This window comes from Microplitis mediator, chromosome 5 (genome assembly GCF_029852145.1).
Source record: "Microplitis mediator isolate UGA2020A chromosome 5, iyMicMedi2.1, whole genome shotgun sequence".
NCBI classification, from domain to species: Eukaryota; Metazoa; Arthropoda; class Insecta; order Hymenoptera; family Braconidae; genus Microplitis; species Microplitis mediator.
In genome coordinates this window covers 13,743,217-13,768,269 of record NC_079973.1, presented here as the reverse complement: position 1 = coordinate 13,768,269, position 25,053 = coordinate 13,743,217, and the positions used below count along the sequence as shown (strand labels likewise).

The window sequence follows — 25,053 nt, the reverse complement described above, 5'->3', positions numbered from 1 at the left end:
TTTTTACGACTTGGACATTTGAAAAAAAAGTTAAAATAATCTATATAAATACGTTAATTTATAATATATATTTTTGAATGATTTGAACTTGTGAATAACTTCAAGTAATTCGCTTTAAATTTAAAGAAAACTTTTTAACTGCGCGGTTACTGACGGTTGTAATTTACAGTATTTATTTAAATATAGATATAATATATTCTCCGTGATCTGTGATGCTCATTGTATGCGGCAAACCGATTTTGAGATTAGTGTGCGTGACTTAACACATGAGAGACAATATATCTGTCACGCACGCGTTTCCACTTGGTGAATAGAATGCCAAGAGGCTCTCCTCTTGAACCAGCTCTCCATATAATATAGCATACACTTTCATCTCCATATGTACCTACCATATATACATATATATATGCTCTCTCTATCTCTTTAGCCCCTAACATTACATCATGTGTTAGTGGTTTCAGCATCCAAACTGCATCCTATTGGAGCAACACAAAATACACATGTTACATATTTTGTGAACACGTGCTGAAATACCACTGTCCAAATTACATATGTCGGACTAACGACCCAACCAAAATACCCAATCAACTATAACTCACTTCCTCTGCTTACCATATTACCTCATATCCTCTAAATCATATTTAAATTACTTCATTATAAATATATATATATAAATTTTTTTTGTAGTACTTCTTAAAAATTTTTAATGATCGACATTTTTGTTGCAAGTATCATTATCGATAACGGTATTAAATATATAAAATATATATAATATTTTATACATCATATAGTTAATTTAATCATACATAAATGAATAAATAAATTTTATTAGAGCAAACTATTTTTACCATACTATTCCGGTCTAATTTTTTTTTAAAGGGTTGAATTTATAATTAGCGCTTGTATTACAACCCTCGACTCATGCTACAACCACTTAAGGTTTTTAAAGAACAAAAAAAAATCTTATATGAAATATGGAGACTCACGTAGTTAAAGTTAGATGTCATAAAAACGTACATTTAATTGTAGTCATTTTTAACGAGCAGTGAACGAATATATATTTTTTTTTGTCTTTAAGCTCAAACTGAAACAAAAATTTTTAAATAATTAAAATAAAAAAAAAACGTTCTTAAATAATTAAATTTTGTAATGTAACGATATTCATGTTGGATTTATTCCTTAAGTGTATACATTTATGTTAATTAATGTAATGTCGAGTATAAAAAATCGTCTAATTATGAAGAAGCGGAAGAGATAAAATGCAATGCGGCGTACACATAAATTAACGCAATATCTATGGTCTTACCTTGGGGCTCTCTTAACGTCTCTTATGAATATTGTTATTGGTAAAAGCCGCTGTGTATTTAATAGTAAAATAATCTTAATTTACATTATAACTTACATAAAATATACTCTAAATATTCATAATATATTTGAATAATATTTATACCAATAATTTAATAAAAATATTTACTTTTTAATATTCGTTTACATTTTTCATAAATTTATCAATTAATTCATTTACTACTATTTGATTATTATATGTAGGGGAGGGCCAGGCAAAACGGGGTACGTAAGGAAGTACTAAATTTTCAAGCACTCAAATACGCTAAATCTTTTTTTTTTTTTTTAATGATAATCAACGTAAATAGAAAAAATTTTCAGTTGCCGTTGAAAAAAAAAAATTGTATTTTTGCGAGCAAAATGGGTCACCCCCTAAATAAGGTAAAAAAAAAAAAGGTAGCTCAGACATGAATGCACTTTTCAAAATCAAAAGCTAATTTTTCGATATGTTATGAATTGCTATCTCATACGTCTAAATTAATTTTTTGGAATAGATCTGACGAAGGGTTATCGTTAAATAAATTATCAAAAAATTGAAATTTAACATGTAGCCTATAGAGGATATTGGCGAGATTCACATATATCGATTTATGTGACTAACTCTTATAAAGATTAAAAAACATAAAACTTCTATTTCAATTATTCAACTTTCGTAAAATACGTTAAAAATAAAATGAAAATTTTCTGACGAAGGCTTTCAAGATATTTTAATGCAAAAAATAAGAAATTCACGAAAATATCAGTCTACCATACTTAAAAATAAATAAATCACGTGATTCAGCGCAGTGTGGCAACGTTGCATAGAATAAAACGCGCCAACTTCGAATTGTAAAAATTCCTGTGCATTTTTATGGGTTATGTTTTTATATTTCTTTATAAAAAAAAGAATTTATTGTTTTCAATTTATTAAACTGTGGAAAAAAAATACATTTTAAGATATAATTATAACATTAAGAATGTAATTGGCAGTAGGGAAAAAGGAAATGTATAAACACTCAACACTTTACATTTTCACGCGTTTACTGACGTTATTTTTCCAATTTACAATACTTTTTCACGCAAATCGCCCATTGTGTCTTAATTAATTTGCATTACTCATTTTGCTATTACAAATAACCTATTACAACTTAACACTACACATCGAGGTAAATATAAACAGCTGTTAAGCGCGATGTTGCCAGGTCTACGTTTTGTGAAAAAATACTTAAATCAAACGTTGACTATTTATTGATTTTGTTAATTAAATTATTTAATTAATCTAATTAATAATAATGTTAGGTAACGGTTAAATTATAGTAATGAATTTTCGTATTCAAATTTTTAATCTGAAAAAAAAAAAAATTTAGATTCTATTATGACTTACGGAGTACTGTCCGTTCAACCTTAAATTAATTTGATTAAATTAAATTTTTTTGTAAGTAATTTACATGAAGAAAAATGATATTTTACATAATTATTTGATACAAAGGAAGAAAAAAAAATTTAATAGTTTTTATCATGAAACAAAAGTCATTTTTCGACTGACACTCGATTTTTGAAAAAGTTTAACAAAAAAAAATTCAAAACAATGCTCAATTATATTTACCAAAGTCATTTTCGAATGTTTGAAAAGCATTTAAAAAAAAATGTTTTCTTATAAAATTTCGAGGATAACCCGTTTTGCCCAGCCCTCCTCTATTAATTAACCGAAATATCAATTAATTTATTTACTAAATAAAGTTAATTGATAATTACGTTAGTTAAAATATTATTAATTTTAAAGCATAATCAAACAAATTTCATATTATATAATAATTAATTTAAATTAATTATTGTACGCGTTGCCTGGAGATCAATGACTTTAATTGGATGTATCTCTAATAACCGTGATTGTATCAATAAATAATATACCCGACAAATTAAATTATTTAAAAGTTTCAATATCATTAGTAACTTGAATGATATTATTTTAATTAACATTTTAAATTGCCAAGATTTTTATAAAAAGTTTGTTACAAAGTTTTTTATCTTAGGATTTAAAGTAATTTAAAACTTAATTGAAACGAGATGATCCTTCAGTAAATTGCTTTGTTTTTATACTTTTATTTTTTCCATTCACGTTCAATATTTAAAAGTTACTGTCATTCTATATTTGTTTTTAAAATAATAGATTTTTTATTTTTTAAAAAAAATTTTCGTTCAATAATTTTTATTGTCGATTTAATAGCCGATAAAATAGAATGAAGAAAAATTATTCATGTTTAAATAAATAAAATTCTCATTAAAACTTGACAATTTTTTAGTCGTTTTAATATATACTCATTAATTAATTCACATATTGTATCGTTATGTAAAAAAAAAAAAAAATACAAAACGAATCTTCGCCTCGTTACGCCGCTTTTTCAAGTTACATCGTTTGGAACGCTCTAATGATGTTAATTTAACTCAGTTTTTAAAATATTTTATTTTTATTTTTATCCATATCAACCTGAATCTATATATGAAACAACAAAAATGAATAAAAACTTGTGAAAAATTTATCTTTTAAAAAAAATTCCACTTGTTAAACTCTAGTTTTTTTTTTTTTTATTTTTATATAGAATGAAATTTTTATGATGAATAAAACTTTTATAAAACAAAAAGCCTCTATTAGCACATGAAAAATTTTTTATGGTTTACAAAAACAAAGCTGACAAGAAATTAAAGTTTAAATTGAGCGATGATGATGAGTGAAAAAGTATGTCAGCGACATATAACTGATGAGTAAAGTAATTTGTAAAAGTAAAATAAATATAGTGCACGAATATGTTGAATAAAATTAAAAAAAAAAGGAATTGAGCCAAATAAAAATAATAAATCCAGTGGGCAAACACAAATAGCAAACGAAACACGTGACATTGTGAAACGTACACATGGATAACTGCAATGTGGCATTGCCAGTATCTGAACCGCAGTTCCGAGGCCACTGATCAGGTTTCAGTTCACCATAGTGCAGACAAAAGCCTCTGGACAGTTCATCCCTGTCAAGCTTCGTCTCCCATTCACAGTACACTGTGGTTTCTTATTTGAAAAGCCAAAACTGACATTGACACTTCGCACATCCGCTTGCTTTTACTGTATTTATTTCGCATGTAAATTTCTTTTTTTTTATTATTTTTCACGAAATAAATATATCGACTGGATTTAAATTCCCCGGATATCATATCTCTACAATGACACATACTCGAACTAGACAAACAAAATTTTTTATTTCATAAATATTTGCTCTTTTTAATAACGATCAATCAACTTTATTTCATTCAAAAACTATAACAACTTTATTTTTTTTCTAACAAATATATGATGACGTCACGAGTTATGAAATACATATATATATTTTATGTACATTAAACACTCTAAAATACATATTATATGTAGATGGAAGTATGTATTAAGTTCAGTGAGCCGCGTATAACATTTTCGCGGTACAAGTATTTGGAGTGCTGACTTTTTGAGAAAAAGACGACGAAGCAGATGTAGTAAGAGAAAAGTAAAAGACTGAAAACGAAAAATATTATATACATATACATATATATATGCGTGTAATATGCATCTATAAACATCCTACATGTGCTACAACCCATACTTCCTGACTTGTTCTCTCCCTGTTCAAATATATATCCGGCTTAGGCAGCAACCAGTAATGCAGACCACAGTGGAAACAGCAAAAGCATTTATATCAAATATACTATGTACTTTCTATCTACGTCCTACATATGTCTCTCATTTTATCATAAATACATATATGTATATTCTCTTATGCATGTCAGATGGTATTCTCCTGTACAGAGACCGTCGAGAGAAATTTCGTGTTAGTTTATTTTAAACCGAAAATTCAAACATTTACACTTAACTTATGTACTCACACTAATGTGTGTTGTATATAAATATATATATATATATATATATATATATATATATATATATATATTAATACTGATAATAAGCATATATTTAAATAATAATAATTAATTTTTTTAATTTCAGGCTGAAGAATTAAATACAATTGTTGGAAATGCATTTCGTATGGCATACGTGGCGCAATTACAGCGCCAGCCAATTATCCAAGATGTGATCTCGCCTCAGTCAACGACTATTTATCGGAAAGATACACCACAAGAACAAAAGAACGTTTGGGTGAGTTATAAATTTTAAATATTTTATACTCAAGTATTAAAACTATCAAGACCCAGTATCCGATCACTCATGTATTTGTATATCTATACCTACCAAATTTTACTAAATATAGATATAAAAATACTCGAAGTGATCGGGTACTAGTTCCCTGATCGAGTACTGGGTCTCTTACCTTATTTTATATTTTTTTTTCAATAATTTATTTTAATTTCTCTAACTTGCTTCCTTTTCTTAAAACTCGATTTTTAAACTTAAATTTAGATATAAATATTATCAATCAAAAATGAATTTTCTTTCTAATTAATAATTAATGCAATAATTACACCGGCCCACAAAAAACAAAAGTGGTCTGTACTTTTGACAGGACCTATCTATCTTTATGTATTTCGACGCGCTGAATCCGAATCTGAAGTCAGTTTTGCCCGTACACCCTCTAAATTTAAAAAAATTGCAAAAAACCATTATATAATTATATAATATTAAAATTTAATAATAAACAGCAACCTCTTCTCTTAAATATAATTTGAGATGAGAAAATAGTTACATTGAGCAACTTTATAAAGATTTTACTCTAAGTACATTACATGCCCCATTTTCAAACCCAGTAAGTGTTTGTACTCTATAGTATTTTTTGCAAATTAACTCCTTTTTTTATTAAAATGTCTTATTAATAATTATCGCGGATTAAGAATCTCGGATTGAAAAACTGATCTTCAACCTTCGTAAAAATGAAAAAGAGCCGCCTTCGTTTTAAACTAAGCGCGAGCTAGCGAAAAGTCAGGGAGGTGCTAAAAATTTTCGAAAAATCTACCTTCCATTCTGGCTGCCAGATGGCATTTTCTTAAATGTAAATTACTCTAATCAAATTCATTTAATATCAAGAATTTTTTTTTTTTTCACCTTTTTTTAGGGGGTATTTCATTATGCCCGTAAAAATGATTTTTTTTTTTAACGGCAACTGAAAATTTTTTCTATTTACTTTGAATATCTTTAGAAAAAAAAAAAAAAAAAAAAAAAGATTTAACGTATTTAAGTCCTCGAAAACTTACCACTTCCTTTCACCCTTCCCCCGCCCATCCCTATATATAACGAAAATAAATATTTAATTAAATATCCTACTGAATATCCGTACAACACAAATACCCTCGCTTTATTTTGTAATTACGCGATTCAATTTCTTGTAAAAAAAACAAAAACCCGATAGTCAGTTATGTTCTGGCATTAAAACTAAGTGCATTTCTTTATCTTAATAAATATTTATTCTATTTCCTTTGCTTCTCTTCTTGTACGTTGTAGTATTATTTATACTTACTAACTGAGTTATTCATTTATTTTAATTATTTAAACATTAAAATAAATATTTACTCTTCTATTTCTTCAAATTAAAGCAAATTTCAGTAATATCGTTTACAAACTTCAATTAATATTCAATAAGACGATATAATTTTTTGCGCCCAAACTTTCTCAACATTACACCTAAAAGTAATAATTATTTTTATTGACAAGAATACAGTTTTATTTTTTTTAATTTCATTTAAACAAAAAATGGTCATAAACTTTTATTATCATTAAGAGGGACCCCAGTGTGATAGCCTGAAAAAACGATGATTTTTGGGAATTTTTTTAAAGAAAACTACTGCATTGAGTGTTCTAATGTTTTAAGGATATATTTGTGGATCTATAATGAATACGAGATAAAATTTTTGGACAAAAAAATTCAAAATTCAGCGAGTTATTCATAATCTCCCAACGCTAAAAAAAAATCCCCCCACTGCTGTGTGATAGCGACCTTCACAGTGCGTGAAATAAAAAAAACCAAAAAGTTTATTAAGCTAGAAGGTATTTCCCGTACCATCACCCTCGGGCTGAAAAAAAAAAAATGAAATGATGACAAACATACTTAGGTTTTATTTATTAAATTTTTAAAAGAAAATGACAATTTTTTAAAAGTTAAAATACAAGTATTAAATTATTTATATTATAAACTCTTCATTGGCGTACCAGCCCTATTTTAATTTTGCGTTTAAATTGTAAACAAATATTTTCTATTTAAATCCATAATTTAGTAATGTACATTTTATTGTTTAAAATGTTTAAATAAGTTACTGTACAGTCGTCTAGATCAGCGTAAAATAAAAATTTCCAAGCGAGAGAGCTTCTGTCAATAACTTTGAATGATTGAGTATGCTCATCAAAATAACAATCCAATACCAAGTACTGAGTAATAAATAAAATTTGGTCATTATTAACATTTAGTATTTTTTTAACCTCGTAACTATTATAATTTCTGATGGTAGCTGTTACAATCTCGATTATAAATATAACTATTTAGAATAATAATAATAATTAACTCTAGTTAACATACAGGATTGTAACAATTATTATAAATATGGTGAATATTAGAAAATTAAATGATAGGAATTATCATCTAGTGATGGTAAAATTTTTACTATCAATCCGATAGTAGTGAATATTATCTAGATGATTGAATAAATCATCTAGATCGTAATAATATTTACAATCCCTGATAGTAACTGTTACCATCCTGATGATAATTTTTACCATCCTGATAATAACCGTTATCATTCTGATATTATTATCTCTATTAAAAAAAAATTATAACACTAACTATCTTGGCATTTGAAAACTTTCGAATCATTCTAGATGATTGGAATTAAAAATTTAGGATAATAAACACAATTACTTAATTTTCTGAGTGCAGATGATTTATACAATCATCTAGATAGTATTCACTACTATCGGATTGATGATAAAAAATTTTACTATAACTAGGTAGTAATTCCTATTATTTAATTTTCTCAGTGTATAGGCTATCGAAATATGCAAAAAAAAAATGAATTGATTTTTCAAAATTTCACACTAGTAGTCCCCCTAATAGTTACTATATTTCATTGTCTTTCTGTTTGATTTAATTATTTATGCAATGTTTTATTTACTTCATCGTCGAGTATATTTATAATTTCAAAAAATAAATTGACTATTTACTTATCTTGTTATAAATTTACCGTCGCAAATGTACAATAAAAAAAAAAAAATTTAATAAAGTAGATATTAATTAAAAAGAAAACACTGGTTTGACGTTATAAAAATTTGTACAAACACGTTTTAAAAAATATATTTAAAAAAGTTTTAAGTATTTCTTGGTATAACGTCAACAACAAGCTAGCAAGGAAACCACTAAGTCCCTGTACAAACTAGCACTAGGTGTCCTATTTACTGACTACGTTAATTATAAAGTTAACCCAAGATTTAACGTCAGTTTTAGTTTTTAACCATCTTCGGCATCTAGTTTACAAGATATAACATTAAAAAATATATATTAAAAAAAAATTGAAACAGCATCAGTATGAAAATATTTACACTTAATAAAATACCCGTTAAATTTTATTTCTATTTACTTATGTATTGTATTGACAGCACAGTAGTCATTTATGTTTTAATTGCAGAATAAACCACTGGGAGGTGACAATAATTCAAAAGTGAATATAGGCATCAGTGGTGGTGGTGGTGGCGTTGGAGGAGGAGGAGGTGGTGGTGGTAGTGGTGGTTTAGTGGGTGGCTGCAGAAGCCCATCCTCGAATTCGTGGCTGAAGAGTCGAACGGCGCCCACGTCTCGTTCTGGAAACGGCACATCAACAGCGGACATGAACGTACAGATCGGTAGTGCCGGCTCGCCCACGCTGCGAATCCCAACCGTCAAGGTATGTTTACTCTTTCTCGTTATATTCATTTACTAATTAATTTATCGTGTCTGTCTGTCCGTCTCGACATGTCCACTCAATCAAAAAAAAAGTTGTTGCAATTATAGCCCATTAATTATTATTTTTTGTTTGTTCATCTTAAAGATTATTTAAAAATAAATGTTACAGACACCTAATTCCATACCAGGACTACGACCTTCTCACCCATTTTCCAACGTCCTTGGTCCAATAACAAACCAAGATGACCCAAAGAGCATTTCGCAACAAAGTACGCCGAGCAGTGATGAAAGTAATTCACCAACGGAGCTTAACTCGTACAAGAGACTAACAGACAAACCGCCGCTGATAAAGCGGCTAACAATGGGTCTTACGGGTGGTGTCTTGGGTCTAAATACCGAAGACGACAGTTGTCCATTGGTAAGCGGCAGTAGTACACCAACTAGTCCAACAAATCGACCGCACTCAGGTGGCTATATAAATGAAGCCATTATTGACAACGAGGCTACAAGAACGACTTACAATAAAATTCAACTATCGGACAATATCGACAATACTATCAATGTTTCAATTACCACCAAGAATTTAAATATTGAGAACAACAGGTACTGAATTTATTCAACCATCACCGAGTCGATATAAATTACAATATTAAAGTACCAATTTAATAAAAAAATTACTTTAATAAACATAATGATGAATAAGTTATTTTTTTTTTTTTATTCATAGGCTAGCACCTGATAACTCGCCTAATAGTGGAGATACTGATTTTAAAACAAAACGCCGATCACAAATAAGTACTTCAAGTAGTTCGGTTCCGGCTGATGGAAGTACTCACGGCTCGACGCCAACTCCACCGCCACTTCCCGAAAGAACTGATAGTCTTAATAATCGATGTGAAGAAGGTGAACTTCGAAAAGCGCCTTGGTTCCAAGCTGGTATTCCTAGGTTTGTTTATATATTATATAATATATAAAAGTATGTGTTTTCTTGGTATTAATTAAATGAGTGAACGCGGATTAAATTCCTCAGAGTGAAGTTTACTCCGAAGAGAAGTTTATTTTAACCCTAAAACTCCGCAAAAAAAACTCCTTATTTACTCCATATGCAGAGTGACTGTTTTTCAACTCCGAAACTCCGAGTGACAGAGTGAATTCGGATTGAAATAAAATCCATATTCACTCCGGATTTCTTAGCGATTTTACATACACTGTAATTACACTGTAAAAAATGTGCAGAGTGAACGCGGAGTAAATCCGAAGTGAATGCGGATCGGATGACTGTTTATTTATTTAATCCACTTGGAGGAAAATTACTCCGGAGTTTAATTTAATATTGAAACTCCGGGTCGGAGTGAAATTCACTCTTAAAAAAAGTTCAGTTTAATACTAAAACGCCGAATCGAAGTGAGTGCGGATTTTAGTGAAATCCAGATCACTCTGAAATCCCTCCGCTAAAAAAACAAACTCCCTATTTACTCCGTATATAGACAGGGTGGCCACAAAGAAATGATTTCAAAATTCCCTGATGTTTCCCGGTTTTCCAATAAAGTTTTTCACATTTTTCCCTGATTTAGAAATTTTATTCGTATAATTTAGATATTCAAAGTTTTTATTATATTTTCATTTTTAATGATTAAATTTGATAATTAAATCATAAGAGAAATCAAAAAAATGGCAATAAAATAAATTAATATTACCTATTTTTGATTATTCGATGTTGAAAATGTATAAGTTAAAATATTTAATAAGAAATTTTATGATTTAAATAAATTCAAAATACACTGGTTACAAAAATTAAGGGATGTTAAAAAAATTTCAAATTTTTTAGTAATTTTCAACAGTTTTTAACTCGAAGGAAAATGGTCGTACAATAAAAACAAAAATTCAAACTGTAGCTTCAAGTGTCTAGTTTTCTGATCTGGGTCTTTGAATTTTTTTATTACGCACGGTTTGGGAGCAATCAAAAATCAATCATAATTATCGAAAAAAATTTATTGAAGCTCGAAGACCGTTTTTAAGACGACCAAAAATTTGGTAAATTTTTTTTTTCGATAGTTTTCTTATGATTACTCCGGAACCGCACATAATGAAAAAATTTAAAGACCAGATCAGAAAGCTAGACACTTGAAGCTACAATTTGCCTTTTTTGTTTTTGTCATTTGACCATTTTCCTTCGAGTTACAATCTGTTGAAAATCACTTTAAAATTTGAAATTTTTTTAATATCCCTTAATTTTTACAACTAGTGTATAATTGAAAACTTTTTAAATTTTGAACTGTTACAATTTAATTCCCGGATACTTTTCGAAATTCCCTGACAATTCCATGATATTTCCCAGTTGCATTAAATTCCCTGATAATTCCCGATATTCCCGGTTCGTGGCCACCCTGATAGAGTAATTTTTTTTTTAAACCCCGAGTGACGGAGTGAATTTGGATGGAATTAAAATCCCTAATTACTCCGAATTCACTCCAAATTTTTTACAGTATATACAGTGTAATATTATAAAATATGAAAAAATTATCAAAGTAATTAGTTTGGTTTGCATGACGTTTGACAGTACGACCGCCAGCGATGTAGCTTATTATCGTGATGATTATCAAGGCATCATTGTTGCGCGGGCGTTAACTTCTTACCTCTTACTCATATACCCTGTAAATGTATTGTATGATAGTCTTTCTATTGTTGATTTGCATTTCCACAAGCTCAATGTTATTTATGATGACAGGGAAATAACACTAGAGGTGTTGAGCCAAGAACCGGAAGGTGCTTTCATGGTTAGAGAGAGTACCAGCAAACCTGGATGCTATGCATTATCGTTACGTGTACCACGTGACTTTCAACCGAGTGGAATTGCTCACTATCTCATCATGCGAACAAACAAAGGCTACAAGATAAAAGTATGTTACAATTATTTCATAATAATTTAACAAATAACTAACAATCATATAATTATAATAATAATGTTATTGATAAGGAAGATATTTGATGAAAAATTTAATCAATAAATATTTGATTTCAAGTCCAAACTATTTCGAAACAATTTCCTGTAAACTTTAAAAGTTTCTATTGTTAAAATTTGAGATGTTAAAATAGTTAGATATTTTTCAGTCTTTTTTTATTATTTGTTGTAACTGTTAAGGGATGAGTAAAGAGAAACGATATATACATCGAGTTACGAGTTTCTCTCGTAACGAATTTGAGAACTAAACGGAGACTACGATGATCCGGCTAATCCAACAAACTTTACGATTGGAATTTCACGTGTATAATCCTGAGGATGTCGAGACTGCACATTCTGTAGAGTCTACCGGTGGGAGAGTAAAATTTATATAGATATATAGATATATATATATTTATATATGTAAAAAGGGTGAAGGGGTTCGAGAGAAAGGATAGTTACCGTGATGGGATATACACAACCTATGACTACATGCGAGCAAACGTATTGGATATGAGTTTTATAGAAAGGACCATAGGGAAATCAAATGTGCTTCTCTTCTATTCTCTCATTTTACTTTGATCGTCCAATTTCAATACTGTGATTATTATGTGTAAATTATAAACACCATTGGGTTAAAAGTTAAGAAACTAGCCTTTTGTCATTGGTTAATTGCTATTCAATTGATTGTACTTAAAGTTTATCTTAACCCTTAAATGACACATGTCTGTAAAATGACGTATATGTCGAATGGTAACATTTTGACCCCAGCGTAAAAAAATGATCGATAAGGTAAGAGACCCAGTACACGGAAAAAAAAAAATAGGTGCTGCAACAGGATGCAGTTCTGTGGGAGCAACAGGATAAAATCCTGTTGCAGCGCCTATTTTTTTCCGTGTAGAAAAAAAATAGTATATTGTGTAACAAGGGATGAAACAAGACGATTTTAGACTGCGGGTAATGGCTGCCCGAGCTGTAGGCTCGGGCAGCCAATTTCACCCTAATCTGAAATCGTGTTTCATCCTGAGTCACACACTATATTTTTCTCACCTCCGGGCGAAAAGCGTCAACTTTCGTCCCGCTGTGCAAAACGAAGTTGCCGCTTTCCACACGGAAAGAAATTTTTCGCGGATAGCACTATGCTGTATGGTCGATTCCACCATACTGTATGGTAGCAAGGATTTTTTCATTCGTTTAAAAATTGTATGTATAGATGATTTGACCATACGGGAATGGTAACAATCACAATAATCATGGTGTATGAGTCTATGCCAGTATGGGCGTCAGGCAGATAACCCTATTCAATATTGTAAAATTACGTATGCTTATATTGTAGTAGTACCAAAGTTTATTGAAGTCAAAACATAGGTTATGTTTGGTTATAGTTTTAAATGTATTATCTATAAATATTAAAAGAGTAAACCCAATATTTATAAGTAGAGAAATATATAAGAACATAATATTAATGATAAATCTATGTCATTATTAATATTAATTATTTTCAGTATAAATTATATGTTTTTTTTATTCTCGATTGAATCACTTCATACCAATTAAAAATTCTCGATGGGATTCAGTGGAAATTAAAATATGATAAAAATGTTCTGAAATATATTGATTGCTTTAAATAATAGAAATATATCTTTTAAAAAAATTAATTTTTAAATTATGAGGCATTTTTTTTTGTAAAATTTAAAAGATGAATAAGAAAATAAGTATTAATAATTTCTTTTTCAAATTAATTTGATTATGATTTCTTTTTTCATTTGATTAATGTACAGCATTATTGACATTAATAAAGATTATATAAAAAAATTAGCAACTACATTTACGCAGTATTGATGGTAATCCGATAGTGTATTGACTACTCCACAAAGATCTATTGTGACGCAGCCTAGTGGCATTGCCGTTCCTTCAATGTAGTATGGGACTCAAGCCCATACTGATATTGTCTATCCCGCTATACAGACATGTAAACTACGCAAAGATTTTTGTACTATACAGTATAGTAGATAACGCCATACTTATGGTACTGGCTGCAATACTATAATAATAGTATGACGATAAGCACCATACATTTCTTTCCGTGCACCTCCGTTGAGGAGAAAAATAGTATACACTCCTCGGGAAGTAAATAAGAAAGCCTCAGACCACATGTTTGTTGACCGAGGCGAAGCCGATTACATGTGATCTGAGACATTTCTTACTTTACTTCTCTAGGTGTGTAATATACAATTTCATGATTTCCTGCATCGGAACTTGAAGATTCAGTGTCAGCAGCCAGTAAGAAACAAGTTAATTTCAAGCCGATGATGCGGAGAACTGTAGAGAATGTAGAGAATGAGAAATCTGTAATTGACAATCACTTATTAAATAGTAAATAAGACAAAAATATTATTTTCACTCGTTTTTTATTAATTTTATTTGGTTCATCAAAACTGTCACTTGAAAAATTAAATGAGTAAACTAAAGTGACAAGTAAACAAATGAGAGTAATAAGGCTGCAAATGAACATTAAATATAACTGACACCGGGCAGAAACAATTGTGTTTCTTCCCAAGGGAAGAAACACGCATGTTTTTGCCTACTGTATGAAAGTATTTGCGAATTACGAATTCGCTAGTAGTTGTTTACAGCATCGGCTTTAAATTAGCTTGTTCCGATTAGCTGTAGAGACACTGAAACTAAGTTTCGATGCTGGTATCATGAAAAACATATTTTATACTACATTAAAATTACAGTTTTTTCATTCATATTGATTGAATTTGATTTTCCATATTATATTATGTTATTAACAGGGGTTATCAGATATTTTCGGCTGAGTTTTTTTCGGAAACAAAATTTCTTAATACAAAACACAGACCGCACTTTGATGCACTACTGTCTAATCTAGCGCAGTGCGCTTAAATTGTTTGACAATATTCGTTTGTTTAGGAGAAAAACTCGGCCAAAGTTTCCATTTACTGCACAAGTGCAACAAGACAGTACCGTTCGTGGACTTGAGTGTAATAGAGATAGAAGTATGAATCCCTGTTAATAACAATATAATATATTTATTAGGGTGTTTCAGAAAAAACAAATTTTTTTTTGGTATTCAAAAATTGAAAGTATACCTGAAAATAAAAATTTTGGTGCCAATCCGAGCTCTTAATAATAATATTAAAGTTTGCCTCAATCCATTTTTCTCTTTTCCATTTAAATAACATAGGAAAAAAATTTTTTTTTTTTTAGAAATTTCTAGCTTACAGACCACCCAACAGATTTTTATGCGCTATGAAAATTTGTGTAGGAAATTAAACGCTCTACAAAAAAAGTCTCTTATCATTTTTTGGTAAATCCCACTGCTCAAAAGTTATTTAAGTTTCAAGTCAAATTTATAGTAAATTTTGAGATCTTTTCACTTTCTGGCGAAACTATCAGTCTTATTACAAAATGGCATAGAAACTTTTTTGTAGCTAATTTTATTCCTTACAAATTATTACGAATAAAATTTTTCGAAATTCCGCATTGTTTTCAATTTATTTTCATTTCAATGTCAAGCTCTTAGAATTAATCATAAATCTATTTTTTTAAGAGCTTGACATTAAAATGGAAATAACTTGAAAACAACGCAGAATATCGAAAAATTTTATTTCTAATAATTTATAAGGAATAAAATTATCTACAAAAAAGTTCCTGTGATATTTTTCGATAAGACTGATAGTTTCGACGGGAAAGAAAAAAAATCTCAAAATTTACTATAAATTAGACGTGAAGCTTAAATAACTTTTGAACAGTGAGATTTATCAAAAAATGATCAGAGACTTTTTTTGTAGAGCGTTCAATTTCCTACAAAAACATTTGTTGTGCATTAAAATCCGTTGATTGGTTTATGAGCTGGAAAATTCTAAAAAAAAAAAATTTTTTTTCCCGTGTTATTTAAATGGAAAATAGAAAAATGGATTGAGGCAAACCTTAATATCATTATTAAGAGCTCGGAATGGTACCAAAATTTTTATTTTTAGTTATACTTTCAATTTTTGGATACCATAAGAAAAAAAAAAATTGTTTTATTTTTTTGAAACACCCTAATATTTATGTATGATAATTGTAGGTACACGAAAAAAACAATATAATAGTGGCAACTCTCTGGGATAGTACTGAGTACTTTCTGTAAAAAAAAAATTTAAGACAGTACCGTATGCTATCTAGACTGTATCCTGTATACTGATTTAATTTTTCCAGCGGGAATCTATTCTATAGCCTTTGGAAAATAGCTCCATGAAAGGAAAAAAATTCCAGATTAAAAGTTTAACAATTATTGCACTTTCAATGTTGATGTTCATGCTACAAAAAATTGTTAATTAATTAATGGATAACTAATTGAAAAATCGCGATAAAAATTTTTGATCGCCGGATTATTGTTCATTGATCTATCCTGTAGGCGCCTGCATTTTTTTTATTTCTTAATTTTCATATTTAATTAGTTTAAATAATATTTTTTTATTAAAGGTCCGAAGTGGGCGGAGCTTACGCAAGCGAGAGTTCCCGTTTTCGGCCGTATTTTCAACCCTCTAGAAAAATTATAAATATTGGTCCTAGAGTTCGGGGAGATAGGACTTTTTTTTAGGAAATTTCTTCCTCTTTTTGGATCTTTTTTCAAATTTCAAAAATTTTGACTACTTTTTGAGATATTCGCAAAAAACAAAATCCCCTTTTTTTTTTTTACTAAATTGTTTATAACCTTCGTAATTTTTTCGCGCCCCACTCCAAATTTTTCAAAAAGTTTCTAGATGCGATGACGAATCGAATGACACCTCGATCATAATTTTCCGAGGCGAATAAAAAACTTTGACCCAAAAGGCACATGTTGACTAGACTATGAGTACTATCCTGGACAGTAGTGGATACCGTCTAGATAGCATACGGTACTGTCTGAATTTTTTTTTTTTACAAAAAGCACTCAGTACTATCCCAGAGAGTTGCCACTACTATATTATTTTTTCCGTGTATGCGACTTATTCGTAAGTTTCCAAATTATTCACAAGGTTTCGAATTATTCAAAAAATTTCAATTAATCGTAAGTTTAGAATAATATGTTTTATCAATTATCTCATATTTTTTATGAGAGATAAGTAAAACTAAGACACAAATACAGTTAAAGCTCATTATATTATTAGCAATTCTGTTATATGCATTGACGATTTAAATTGTTACTCATAACGAGCAACTTGCAACATCTCACATACGGAACGTTTGCATGTAGAACTTATGCTGAGAATTATAGAGAAGAGGGAGCTTAAGCCTTGGATTTTTCAAAAAATATGTTCTTCTACAAACTCCTGATGGTTGTATATAACAAGCTACGACTGTACTTTCGACTAATTTAGTATAATAAGCTGAGCTCATCATTAAAACAGTTTTGATTTTAGAAACTAAGCTATTAGCACACAGCATTAAATTTGCCTTGACTATTATAATTAACCCGCTTGACCCTACTCGAAATTCTAATCGATTAATATTAAAATTGACAATATTCGAAACTTTAATCAAAGAGTTCAAAGTTCCGAGTTATTCAACTTTTCGATTTATTCGATTTTAATTTTGAATTCAAGTTTTCGCTGTAAAAATAGGAAAAATATTTAGCGTGATCCGTTCAGTGAATGAACACGACCAGTAAATGAACATTATTTAATTCCTATCTACATTATTTAGATCGTAGTCACAATTGCATAAGAAAATACTTTATTGCTGTTCGATTGACAACATTTAGAACTTCAATTCTAATTTTGTTGCATTATTTCAACCAAGGAATTTTTCCAATGTCAACCTGGGAATTCTTTTATGTAAGCATAGGAATTTTTCCTATGATGACATAGTGAAAATCTTAACGCTGACATTAGAAACATTCCTATGATAGCAAAGTAAATGCCCCTATGTGAGCATAGTAATAATTTCTATGTTACTATGGGAATTATTCCGATTGGAAACTGTGAAGTGGACAGAGCCTAGTGCATAGAGGTTTACTTATCATGGTTTAGTATATATGTTGATATACTAGCCGTTACCCGCCCGCTTCGCTGGTCATTTTGTGATCAAAGTAGATCTTAGAGATCAAAAACGTGAAAATTTTCATTTTTTACGCGCCCGCGAATTTTTAAAATAGTCAATTTTCTTAAAAAATTTACGCCATTCATTTTCTCCTATCGTAGTAAATTATTTGTTTTAAATTTCTACTTCATAAGTCTTTTGGTTAGAAAACGTAGACATTTCATTTTTTAACTCCCTCGCGAACTTCCCTAAGAGTCAATTTTCGATAAATAATTTTGACTATCAATTTTATTGTATTGTCGAACCGACATCGAACTCAATCCATTGACAAAAAATTTAGACCATTGATTTTTTCGTATCGTAGGTAAAATCCATTTTTTTCCGGGTATACGGAAAAAAATGGTGCTCAAAATTTTAATAGTTTGTAGTTTATTTTTGACTTAAAATTAGTATATTCGATACTAATATCAAACCAGGATCATTATAGATATTACGAAATGGCTATTATTTATATTAAAATTTGATACACATAGAAGAGCAAAATTTGTAATTTCGGAGATTAAAATTAATATGAAAAACAATCGATAAATTAGTATCTTCCGTTATTACTATTCAAATAAACATAGAAAAATTCAAAAAATGAGGAACCGAAAAATTAGTAAACGTACATATTAATATATAAAGATCTAGTATACTAATTTTTCATTTTACTATTTACTACTTATTCGATTTATGTATATTATAAATTAATTTATAATAACGAATAAATAACATTTTATATTAATTGGGATATAATTTATAAAATAAGAGTTAAAAGTTTTCGGTATTTTTATGAGCAAAAAATCAGTATCTAGTATACTAATTTTTCATTTTATTATTTACCACTTATTCGATTTATGTATATTATAAATTAATTTACAATGATGAATAAATGATATTTTAAGCTAATAATTGATTAGCAACTTTTGCAATTTTCGGCTGGAAAAATCAGTATCTAAGATAGCAATTCTTAATTTGACCAATCATTACTTTTTAATAGATTATGCCATTAATTAATTAACTTTCACTAATAAGTCACGTATTATACCTAAAAGTAATAATATTCACTTACTTTTTGAAATTATTGATAGTAGTTTTAAGGAATCTACAAAAATTAGTAAACTACTTTGCATCAAGTACATAATAGTACTAATTATTGGTAACAGATTCCACTTTTTACTATTATTTATTAATTTTTAATATTCTGTTTTTTCCGTGTAGTTATCTAAAGAAAAGTCTCCTTTTAAAAAATTTCAATTTATATATAAAAATATAATATTAATTAATCTATATTATTAAAAGGATAAGGAAAATTTTATTCCCGCCATATCTATATGATAGAATTAGTTGATTTTATTGAAATGGGTATCATTAGATAGGTCTTGACTTGAAATTGTGCCTTTTCATAGTTTAAACTCTTTTCAATTTCCAAGTATTGAGATAAATAGATTTATCTGTATCATTCGAATTACATTTAAATTACGCGGGAAAAAAGACGATCGTATTTATTTTCTTTAGATAAATTAATACTTTAATTATTCTGTCACTAAATATGACTGAATGTCACTGAATATATATCTATGTTATTTATATCGTGTTACTTATTCTAAAATAACAGATTTTTCGCCTCCCTTCTGGTTTTAGGAAGCTTTTCATAGCCAAAAAAGTGTGCATAGAAAAAAAAAGATTCATTGACACAAAAAATTTTTACTTGCCTAAAGAAAATTTTTACTTACCCCAAGAAATTTTTTGCATTGTGAATTAAAAACAAAAATTTATTTAGAACTAGAAAAAATGACTTAGTGTAAGGAATTATTTCTTGACCAAAAAAATCTTGTCTCGCCCCAAGACAATTTTTGTATTTAATTGATGATGCATAAAATTTCTTGGTGCAAATTAAAATTTTGTTGCGGCAAGAAATCCTTTTTTAACTTCCCGCTAAGAAAATTGAAAATTTTCAAAAATTCGGGAAGTTATTGGTTTCAGTCCGATTTGCAAAAACCGAATTTCTATCAGATTTTGACGTTTTGAGGTTCTAGGAAGCTATCCTGACTAATTTCACGATGATGTCCGAGTGTATGTATGTGTGTACGTACGTACGTACGTACGTATGTATGTATGTAAATATTCATAACTCTTGAACGGATGAACCGATTTTGATCTTTAAGGGGTCATTCGACGCGGCTTGTTAATATCTTGAAGCCGTAAAAATTTGAACTGAATCGGTAGAGTGCGTTCAGAGATATTTCAAAAATAAAATTTTTTAAAAAATGTTTTATTTGGATAACTTTTAATTCGCTCGATGGATATTCCAAAATCTAATCAGCTCTAAAACTTTATAAGCCGCGTCGAATGTCACCTCAACCATCAAAATCGGTTCATTCTTCAAGAGAAACCGTTGACGAAAGAAATCAAAAAAAAATTTTTTTTTGGTTTTTTTGAAATTTCTCAAAAGCGACTCGATAAATCAATTTCAAAATTTGATCAGCTTTAGAACTTGATAAAACACGTCGATTGCCGCCTCAACCATCAAAATCGGTTAATTCGTTCGCGAGATATCGTGGGAGAAAGAAATGCTAAAATATGGTTTTTTACAAAACAATGGCATACAAAGTATTTGCGAGCTCGAAGAGCTCGAAAATGTACTCACAATAGTGTTTTTGAGCTCAACGAGCTCGAAAACAGCGGGAGGTTTTGGGGCTGGCCCGTAGGGTTAACCGATAGACCGATTTTTTCTGCGTATTTTATAAATTTAGTAGTGATATTTGGGCAGTCACGTAGTGACTGCAGGTTGCTCGTATTAATTAATAAATTAATTAATGAAATTATTTGTTTCAGGGCTTTACTAAGGAATTCACAACACTAACTGCATTAATAACTCATCATTCAGTAATGAAAGAACTATTACCTTGTCCATTATCTTTAAGTCGTTACAATCCCAGCTTCGTAAAAACGGATTCAAATAAAGACTTTGCTGACATTGATTCAGATCCTGACTACAATACTCTGGCGGATTTTCGTAAAATGATGGCTGATTTAAATGTCTAATAATATAATTATTATTTAATAAACTGTTAATTGTGATTATTAATTAAATATAAATATAAATATATATTGTAAAAGTGATAATAATTATTGTGGCGATTTAAGATTGAAAGTCAAAAAATAGATTTTATTATTAATTTATAATTTATATTAATTAAATATTAGTATAAACAAAATAAAATACGTTCTTGTATTTTAAAGTCAAGTGAGAAAATTTTATTTTTTTATTTTTATTTAAAGCTTTGGTTACTCGGAAATTTTATTGCATATGCATTAAAATCACTGCCATATACAGTCGATTAAAAATCAATCATTTAAGAATAAAGATAAATTTTTTTGTGACCAAGTGGAAACTTAAAAAAAAAACATTTATAATTTAATGTGGTTTCGATAAATATCATGATATAAATTTAATGTAAATGTGTTTATATGTATATAAATTATAATTATTGTTAAACATTGTCATTTATTTAATTAATATTATTATTTTTATTCTCATTAAAAGAGAAAGAATTAAAAATAAATGGAAAAACAAAGTTGGGATAACAAAGCTTTGATATTTTTTTTTTAAACGATAAAAACTAGAATGAAAACTAAAAAAAAAATTTAATAGAAATTTCGATTGATTTATTGAAACCTAGTCTTGTACAGAAGTTGTGTGGATAGTTTATATTCGAAAATATATATTGTATGAAAAAGTATATATATATGACATAAACAAGGGGCGGATCATACGCTTTTATACGCCAGACTATCGTATCTAAAATAAAAATGTTGATAGCGATAATTAAAATCCATCTGTACGTACGAACGATACTACAATTAAATTATACATTTAAATAATAATATTATTTTGGGTCAGTAAATATTTTATTGTATTCAATAAAAAAAATATAAAATGTATCCGGGGTGGCCACAAAGAAACGATTTCAAAATTCCCTGATATTTCCCGGTTTTCCAGTAAAGTTTGTCACATTTTTTCCCTGATTTAGGAATTTTATTCGTATCATTTAGATATTTCAAGTTTTTATTATATTTTCATTTTTAATGATTAACCCTTCGTCACCCGCATCACTTTTTCATCCTTCGTCACTCGCGCGGTGAGCGCTGCGCCGCCGTGTTAAATCAAGCGCGCTGTTGCCACATTTTTCAGATTGCTAAATCTATATAAAAAATAATCTAAATGAAATTTTTTTTAATAATTAATTTATCGAAATTAAAAAATAAAAGATAGATTTTCCATTTTGTTTTTAATTTTTTTTATTAGGAATTACTCCGTTTCAATTAAAATTAAATTTTTTTTAAAAACAATTGTAGTAAAAAAATCACTTGCTCATAAAATTATTACTCAAATGTATTTTAATAAATTATTTATTGTTGATATTATTATTATTATTATTATTATTATTGTTAATATTATTAATTCTGCTTCTATTGTTACTAGAATTTTTTCATTATTTTAACTCAAAATTAATTAAAAACAAAATAAAATTCAATTATCTGTTGTGGTTATAACCTCGAAATTCTTCTTGAATATTATACACAAATTACATATAATATAAATATATATTTGTAAATATAATAATTAATATTTAAATAACATATTTTTATTTGTGACAAAATACTTATTACGCGTAGAATTATTCTTAATTATTAATAAAAAATGTATCTCTATTAAGAGAGAATACCTAAATGTCAAACCTAAATATTTATACATCTATATCGTACAAGAGAATATTACCACACACAAGTTGGCAGCAGCGCGCGGCGGAAATTTACCGGTTACTAACTCGCACTGGGCGGCGTCGCGCCGCTTTTCAATTTCTTTCGCATGAAAATATTTTTTTTTAACAAAATAATTTATTTCTTAGGAGCGGCTAATGCTAGAAATTCTTTTAGAATGTCTAATTCAAGCATTCTAATTTTTTCGACGTCATGCGTCACCGTAATTATGAGAAAATTGCATAATTGTAAAAAAGGCGGCGCCGCGCTCATTGAGCGAGTGACGAAGGGTTAAATTTGATAATTAAATCATAAGAGAAATCATAAAAATGGCAATAAAATAAATTAATGTTGCCTACTTTTGATTATTCGATGTTGAAAATGTATAAGTTAAAATATTTAATAAGGAATTTTATGATTTAAATAAATTCGAAATACACTGGTTACAAAAATTAAGGGATGTTAAAAAAATTTCAAATTTTTTAGTAATTTTCAACAGTTTGTAACTCGAAGGAAAATGGTCGTACAATAAAAACAAAAAGTCAAACTGTAGCTTCAAATGTCTAGTTTTCTGATCTGAGTCTTTGAATTTTTTTATTATGCACGGTTCCGGAGCAATAAAAAATCAATCATAATTATCGAAAAGAATTTATTGAAGCTCGAAGACCGTTTTTAAGACGACCAAAAATTTGGTAAATTTATTTTTCGATGGTTTTCTTATGATTACTCCGGAATTGCACGTACACGGAGAAAAAAATATTGCGCTCATCACTCAACGGTATCGTGATATTCACTCTCCTCGGTTGGGTATCCGTTGTATACGGAAAGTGCTGGTCTATCGGATCGTGATTATCACGATCCAGGCGGATCCCGAAATAATAAGATCGTTTCGCTATAGTAACGATCCGTTTTGTTATTATAACTAATTTGAGGTTAAAATAGATAAATTTATAACTTTAACTTCATTACAATTTTATTTTTAGCTGTCATTAATAATCACATATTAATAATTCTAATAGGTGCAATAAAAAATTATTATTTAATATCAAGAAATGTAAAGTAATAGAATATACGTAATTAATGATGTAAATTTTACAGTCTTTTTTTTGTTTCAAAGATAAATTAAAAAATTAATAGATAAAAAACAGAAATTCTTGCATTAGATATATAATTAGTATTTTTTCATTGTCGTTGTGTGCGCTTTAAATAATTAATAATTTTATAAATAAACACTGTATAATTTGCAAGATATGCATTATAAAGTTTAATAATTTGGTTATGAGTGGTGGCGCTTGAGAAGTAGATCGCGATAATCACGATCCGTTTTGGTACGATATGGATACGTTAACTGACGATCACTATACATTTAAGTATATGCACAATCCGTAGGATCATTATTATAAGTATCTAGTGTTTCATTCATATCGATATATATATTGTGGTAGTAGCAATACAATTTAGAACTAATCACGATACACTTGTCGCTCTCCGTTAGTGAGCGATAAACACAATATTTTTTTTTCCGTGTAATCAAAAAATTTAAAGACCAGATCAAAAAACTAGACACTTGAAGCTACAATTTATCTTTTTTGTTTTTGTCGTTTGACCATTTTCTTTCGAGTTACAACTTATTGAAAATCACTTTAAAATTTGAAATTTTTTTAATATCCCTTAATTTTTACAACTAGTGTATAATTGAAAACTTTTTAAATTTTGAACTGTTACAATTTAATTCCCGGATACTTTTCGAAATTCTCTGACATTTCAATGATATTTCCCGGTTGCATTAAATTCCCTGATAATTCCCGATATTCCCGGTTCGTGGCCACCCTGATAATAATATTATTTTGGGTCAGTAAATATTTCATTGTATTCAATAAAAAAATTAAAATGTATCGCTGAGAATTGAATTTACTTGTAAACAAATTAAATAATTATTTAAAATAAAATAAAATGATTTTGTGATGATTACTACAAATACTAAAAAAAAAATAAACTCATTACTCGCTTCAAATTTTGCGTATGGATAAAGTTTGAAAAAAAATACGAAATTGCG

General features: G+C 28.6%; 1 protein-coding gene across 7 annotated transcripts in view; it reads left to right on the top strand.

Moving 5' to 3' along the window:
• LOC130668618 (EGFR adapter protein-like) overlaps nt 1-22,632 on the top strand; it is a 374,416-nt gene extending 351,784 nt beyond the window's left edge. For 6 of the 7 annotated variants that reach the window (XM_057470973.1, XM_057470976.1, XM_057470974.1 and 3 more), the window contains 6 exons: nt 5,350-5,499; nt 8,967-9,221; nt 9,390-9,823; nt 9,948-10,166; nt 11,949-12,120; nt 21,069-22,632. In XM_057470973.1, coding sequence (XP_057326956.1) covers nt 5,350-5,499; nt 8,967-9,221; nt 9,390-9,823; nt 9,948-10,166; nt 11,949-12,120; nt 21,069-21,278 — 1,440 coding nt within the window. In that variant the 3' untranslated portion in view covers nt 21,279-22,632. The remainder of the gene's footprint in view (nt 1-5,349; nt 5,500-8,966; nt 9,222-9,389; nt 9,824-9,947; nt 10,167-11,948; nt 12,121-21,068) is intronic. The other variant, XM_057470980.1, reaches the window with a different exon arrangement.
• The last annotated feature ends 2,421 nt before the right edge of the window (nt 22,633-25,053 follow it).